The sequence below is a fragment of the Branchiostoma floridae genome, chromosome 3 (assembly GCF_000003815.2).
Source record: "Branchiostoma floridae strain S238N-H82 chromosome 3, Bfl_VNyyK, whole genome shotgun sequence".
NCBI lineage: Eukaryota > Metazoa > Chordata > Leptocardii > Amphioxiformes > Branchiostomatidae > Branchiostoma > Branchiostoma floridae.
The window spans coordinates 12,196,755-12,204,144 of NC_049981.1; the positions used below are offsets into that span (position 1 = coordinate 12,196,755).

The 7,390-nt window shown below is 40.4% G+C and overlaps 1 protein-coding gene across 1 annotated transcript in view; it reads left to right on the forward strand.

The window, feature by feature from the left end:
• Positions 1-3,010: 3,010 nt before the first annotated feature.
• LOC118412214 (probable G-protein coupled receptor 139) overlaps positions 3,011-7,390 on the forward strand; it is a 14,208-nt gene continuing 9,828 nt past the window's right edge. Inside the window, exon 1 of the mRNA XM_035814934.1 lies at positions 3,011-3,281. Coding sequence (XP_035670827.1) covers positions 3,074-3,281 — 208 coding nt within the window. The 5' untranslated portion in view covers positions 3,011-3,073. The remainder of the gene's footprint in view (positions 3,282-7,390) is intronic.

A 7,390-nucleotide genomic window follows, 5' to 3' on the forward strand; every position in this document is an offset into this window, starting at 1 on the left:
TATGACGAGGACTTTTCAGTTGATTATTTTTTGGCAACGACTCAAGATGCATGGCGAGTTGAAACGCCCGCGTTTGTCGGAAACGATGTCAGTAGCAACTAAGCTACAGCAAATACCACCCTTTTCATAATGTGAAACATGTAGGCTTGGGTTTTATCAGTGTATATTTTACCTCAAATGGACTGCCGGGACCTTTTTCGAGCTGGGCAACGGTGCACTGAATTATCGGAGTGAAAGTGATGTTATAATAATAATTTTACCAGTAGTTGTGTTATGTAATCTCCTTAAATCGATATCATATACATTTTGTATATTTGATATCCATTCAAAATCGACATATCTGATTTTCCTAACATCTGCTTGGAGATTACATCGGCAAACATTTGCCAGGTATTGTCGCATTGTGCCGCCAGGTGTCGCTTCTGTACGAGGGTGGAAGAAGTTCAAAGACCTCTCTTTGCCCCTGAACTGATCTTGTGAAATGTACACCGCTAATGCACTAATCGTGTTAGTAAGGAACTTCCGGATCACGTAATCTGGTTTATCTTTTACAATATGTACCTTGAGAATTGAGAAGGTTTTAGATTTGCGTCTGCGATGTTTTGGTGTTGTGTTACAATATACTAGTATGTTGTGATTTACTAGTATGTGCCAATGCAATTTAAGGCTGTTAGTTTGAAAGAAGGAGAAACTTGCTTTTGTTACTATGATAGTTCTTTCCCATGGATCTGACCGATGCGGCCAACCTGAAAGAGAAAAGAAGCATAGATTTCAGCACAAAGTTCACTACCGCATTTTCTCGAATAGACTAAAGTATGCACTTTTTAAACTTTTCAAAATTTAAAAGATGCTTTAAGTTGTTGCCAAAGTTGGGATGCGTAAAGGTTATTGCACGGATAAATGGCAAAAGAGTCTGGAATAAAGCAAGGTGGCGCTATAATTCTTGGAAGGTTCCAAAACACACACATTGGTGGTGTCTTCGTATTGTCTTACACATTATTTACATAAGAGTTGCATTTGCATACAATCCTTTTGAGTAAGTGACTTTGACATACTCAACTTTTTTTCCAGTACTAGCTGATTTCTTCTACCAGCTCATTCTCTGTGACTTTCTACAGGTTGCAGTAGGCTATTCTCAGTGTAATCTCAGGTTGTTTTATGCCAAATAATCTGGGGAAAACATCATATATTTGAATTTATCCAGATCAAGGTATATTGAAAATTGGTGGAGAAGGGATAAGTACTTTATTTTTTCCCTTTTACCTTTCAGTCCCACAGATCTGTCTGAGACTTGCCCCAAATCAGGGGTGTGCGTTTAATTGCGGTGTGTACTTACTCAAGAAAATACAGTACCAGAAGTTGTGTGGATTTATCTGCTGTGCCGACAGGTGGCGTGTATGTTAATGGTAAACGTATCAGACTCACAGCATGGTTGTAAGTTGATCGATTAGCACGGACAACAGCGAATAACTTTTAGACTGCACAGATGCTACAAATTGCCCACGTAGCCCACGTAATCCTGAGTCAAAGAAGCGAGCAAAAACGTCTGGTTATTTGCTCAATACGTGAGATAATGGACTCCATATTACCATTTACCAACTTTATTGCCTGTCCTAGCAAAAGCTGCCGACCCTATCATTTTGAAGAGGGGGGTCACTGATCAAACATTTGAGCGATAAAACCTTTCCAATATGCTATCCGTTTACTGAAATTGTGTGTAATTGAAATGCGATGCGCACAATGCTAGCGTCCTGATGCCGAAATCTATAAAAAGAATTTTTTCTAGACCCAATGCGAATTCCTAAATAGACTTTGAGTAGACGTACTGTATACGCACCGGCAAAGGCATGTGGCAGGAAATAGTGTTTGATAGAAAGAAAATGAGATTTTTTTTAATTTTCCATTTTGCATTGAACGCTGAATTAGTTTGGTTGATATCGGAAATCCTGCTATAACCTGTTACAAACGGCTCCTTTGACGAGCCGCGCATATGACGTATATGCAATTATACCTTTATTGTGCACCCCATGGTATATCCTATAGTACACCCACCAGGGCGCATCGACAAGTCAAACAGCCATTACACGTGCAGAGAACCATGAGACGGAAGAACGTTTTACAGGAAATAAAGAGAAGGCTCAAGGTCATGAACTGACGGGGCGATGAGACAGGAAATAGCTTCATTGTGAAGGTGAAGAGTTGAAGATATTTCCCTGAACCAGTAAAATGATTCTTTATGTTCCTCTTGGACCTGCATGTTCTTTATAAAGAACGAAAGAGAGAAGACCTTTACATATTAATGCATAAATACTCACGTGTTAAGTACAGATCACTGCAAACGAAAACTTTACTGATACCAACGCACAAAGTCAAGGTAACACATTTTATATTCTACTTATGTATACATAAGCGAATTCGACTTTTTTTATGATGACAGTGTTTATAATCATACTTTATTCTTAACTTATTAGAAATATGAATTTGTATGAATATGAAGTACGAAAATGTAGGTTTCGTTAGTACATGATGTTACTTTGATTCCTTGCTAAGTCTCCGTGTCAAGTCAAAATTTTGCCCTCGTCAAATATTTACCCCGACGCTGCTCGGGGCTTTCCGGTATACGAGAGGGGAGAGAGGTGCATTGCACTCATAGGCCATAGCTTTTTCCAAGTCGAAGTTTACGCTAATTGAGAAGGGAACGCGCTTTAACCCTACTCTAACCCTATCCAAACGCTGGTCTGACCTAACCTAACCCCAATCCTAACCAAGGGCGTTATATAAGTGTTAATGATGAGCTCAGTCCTTTCTATATAACGTCCTGACCCTAATCAAACAACAACCCTTGCCAATTCAGCCATAACCCCGTACCCTACGCCCATTGGCCATGCATTCCCTGCAAAAATCTGGCGGAGCATGAATTTGGCGTGACACCGGTGCAGCGATATCTGCATATGATTCTAAACAAGGATGTCATAAACCACCCCCACCCCCCGCTGCAGTACCTTGATAGCTGCAAAGCATTTTCCTCAAAATTCCTGGCGCGGCCGCACGGAAGCCAGAACAGTTCCCGCCAATGGCGACGACCGTAGAACCCTTGTTCCAGATGCTGGCTGGCTCTTTACTCAGCACAATGGCAGAAGGGAGTGATGATGTCTTCCAAGACGAGACACCTTCTTCCGTAACCTCCTTGCCTCCTCAAGAAGACCCCTACGCCAATTACACATGGCTTCGGAAGACTCTTCGTTGGTATCCTCCTGTTTTTGCGTCGATAGGAATTCCAGGTATGCGGAACACCTAACGTTCACTTTGTAGACTATTTAGATAATATCATATATGTGAAGGCAGAGAATAGCCTGTCAGTAGAGATACCGATCGAAGTCTGATTTTACAACTTCGATTATTGTCACTTTAGAATCTAGATCAATGGGCTGACTTAAAATCTAAGATTTTAACATGGGAAATCAGCGTAAGACATGCCTAGCATATTGATCGAAGTCTCATTCAACAATTAATAAAGACTTAGACCGGTGATTCTGCAAGTCGCCATCTCTACCGGCCTGACATGTACATACATGTCCTAAGCGTCTGCAAAATGTAATACTTTGAGAAAATAATTAAACCAGATATTCTTATTACAGATAACTGGATTATGTAATTAACTGAATTATGTGATTATTGGATATATCTTCCACTGTCTTACACTGGACGCAGCTATAATTCTCTCCATGCCACTAGTCTTAAATTTGCTTAAAAACATGTCGCTTTGCAACCGTTCGTATTTCTGAAAATTGAATCTGACTTGAAATGAAGCCATATGCTGGGATATAATCATGCTTGAATGTTACAATATGCCGTTCTTTTTACCCCTTGACTCTTACCTACTCAGTGTCGGTTACGATTCAATGCCATCGGAAATTCTTTACGGAATATTTTGCCAAAACCAATTATGTTCAGTGGATTTTCCTTACCAAGTCTCGCGTGGGGTCGAGTAGAGTTTATATAGCTATGTTTCTGGCCCATAACTTAGAGGTCTTGGATTCGAAACCCCAGACATGTCCCGATGTTGTGCCACTGCGCACGATTTCCTCACTTCACTCAGGTGTAAATGAATACCTAGCGTCGGTTAGGGCCGTGCCTTGGATTTGACGTTAGATGGAGGTCCCGTGTTTTAGAACAGCACCACATTTATCGAAAAGAAAATGGGTCCTTCCTGGGGTGAGTGAATTAAATAAATCTGCCTGGATATTCAGCTTGTACTGGTCAGTACAAACCTTGTGTGTTTCGCCATTAGATGGTTTTCCGGTTATGCAGTATCAGCAAGATACAAACAAACCTTTCTTATCAGCATTTATGCGCAACTCGAGCGAAGTGTGTGCGTGGATTTGGTAAACTTATTTCAGTGTATTAGATAGTCATGTCCCGCTATCACAGCACGTGTCCACAAATTTACTATCTATCTAACAAAACTGACTTCACAATAAATGAATATTCATTCTGTCTAGTGGGGGTAGCCTATACTTGAAGGGAGGGGAGAGTATGGAAGCCCGGCGAACTTCTGGTAAGTAAGATGGTACCCAGGCTAAACCTGACGTCGACTGTTTGCCACTACTGCACTCAAGTCAGTAAGTAGAGTAACTAACTTTCACAGAGCCACATACAAAAGACAAACACAATCCCATTTCCGCTTCGAGACCATAGAGACAGTGGGTTGTCATCCACGCGGAGTACGCAACCCACGCGAATAGCGGCTGAATGAAGTTTTGACGCATAGGAACTGAGCAATTTTGATTGATATCTCTCCAAATGCTAGAATATTTGAGACTATTTTGCCCCCAATTTAAAATTTGACACATAGCTACTCTACCAGAAATTGTATCCTACTCAGGCAATTTCCTATCAAATGATAAAAGTAAGCTGGCCCGGGATTATACTTGTAAGGATTATTCTAGCTTAGTTTTAACATTTGATTTGAATCAGTGAGCCAGATCAGTCACCATTTTTTATAGTAATCCGTAGGTAATAGCAACTATTGTATGATGATGCATAGATTGGTTTTAGAATATTTAATATGACCTTTTCACTACAATAGATTATTACTCTTACATTAAATGCATATCAGTATTCAAGTAACCGTTACGAATTATATCAGTGCTTTAGCATATTTCAGTGTGTTTCAGGTGTTATCATTTTAAGTAAATCAGACTTGTGTTGGGTATCTGTTATACTCCTGTCTCATTATCAACGATCTTCGGGCGTATCGATGGAAGATCGGCCATATCTAATATCGACAGAGGGTTGCGAGTATTTTTCACCTGAAAACCGTCTCTGTCACATATAAGCAATACTTTGTACCTTGTACAATTGTTGTGCAATAAAGTAATTATCATAAGCGAGGCTCGGGCGATTGCCGCAGAATCGTCGTCCGATCGATTTTCACCAAATGTGACAGGGGTATAACTGTAAGTTATGATCAACAATCATAGTTAAAACGGTGCAGTTCAGACATCGTTTTGTTAAGTAGTACGGAACAAGACCTTAATTACGAAATAAACACCATTATTATATTCACAATGAAAGTTGAATTGTAATTTCCCTCACAAAAATGAGGGATACTCAAATTTGTCCAACTCCGGTCTTTGTCAAGGAGTGAGCAATCCACTTTCTGTGACGTCATGTTAGACTCATGAGCAGTGGATCATAAGTTATAAAACATCTATGGCGCCCCCGTCTTGGATCAGGGGTGGTTATAGAGAGAGTAATATATCTTCTTGCAAAAAAAGTTTGGATTCAGAATGACGTGTTGAACACAGATTACCATTTTTATTTTATTCTCATCTAACTCACTCCCCACTAATATAAGTTGTATCAAAAATTGATCTTACCATCATTTAATTACATTTCAAGTTTAACCGAATAAAGATCCTTTTACGTATTGCATCCTTTGAAATCACAAAAGAAATGTACCATTCAGAGTTACCCTGCCCTCCATTATATGCGCTGTATGGGACACCTTAACTGCTTATTATACTAGACTATCTGATCAACATATTTACAGAAGTTGTGCACGTAGTATACACGAGTGTGTCAAACAAACATTCAATCTGATTTGGCGATAGTTGATGATTTTACGGAGCGAGTACAAGAGAAGAATGACGTATCATAATACAAGTAAATTACATTTAACATTGTTCGCGTGTTGACGAACTGTGCTTTCAGTTTCAATGTTTGGGCGTTTATTTGATTTCACACTTTCCCTGGTGCAAGACTGTGTCATAATGTGGTTACAGCAAGTCAAGACAATTTCAATGAAGTGTCCTTCAACTTCAACTTGTTCAGAGTTTACCCTCACTTAAGATAGCTTTATGCAACTGAAACTGTGCACACGGATTTCAGGGTTGTTCGACAGAATACGATAACGGTACTTTACATCCATTACGTCCTAAGATGTGGTCCTATGGTGGACATTAATACAGAACAGGCCCTACTTCTTTTACAGACCATTACCTGTGAGGGGAAACCTTTGTTCCTTGGAGTGTCGCATTTTTTATGTGCTCTTAATGGAAACCTCGGTCGTTCGTGCTTTTCAGTTTATGAGACAGACGAATATGACCCGGCCGTTTTTACGTTACGTTTGGCTGACGGATCGGCTTTATCAAGTATGCTTCTAGTTCACCATCGTACGAAAGTCGTGCGACGATCGTACGAGAGTCGTGCGACGATCGGGCGACGAATGAGACATGACCCTAAACATTTGAAATTTAATTGACGGGTCTTCAGCCGCACAAAGATTGTGTCAGTCTAAACATCAGGCCGATAAACATAATTGTCATGTAATCTTAATTGCCATCCTTGTCACAGAATTCTTTGGTGGTTTTGATAAAATCTCTCAAATTAATTTCTGGATCAGCAAGCGTGGACAAGGACATTTGTAAGGGTATTAAACTTGGGTGGTTGCCGAAATGCTGGCAAACGCCAGCAAATAAGGTCGCATGTTAAGAGGATATAATGGATTAAAGTATTCCTTACCCTGGAGGTGATCATGACCGATGTTCAGTCGGTGGTGGTCCAAGAATTGTGTGCTTGTGCATTCTATGGCGTCTATGGCCTGGTACTTAGGCTGGCTGACACGGGACTGAGAGCCCAAGAGTTTCTTTCCTACCATTCCTTGCTAGACGTTGTGATCTTGGGAAAGGCACTTAAATCGACTTTCCTTACTTCATCCAGCCAGGTGTAAGAACGGGCACCTGACTTCGGTTGAGGAGGTCGATTGGGGAGTTAAAAGATGGCGGAAGAGGAATGGACTACTCTCCAAGCAGAGGTTAGGCTCCGGCTGTTTTTTAACGTTTTTTAGTCGTTTTTATCGGGCTTTCTATTTTTTTTTATATCTGCG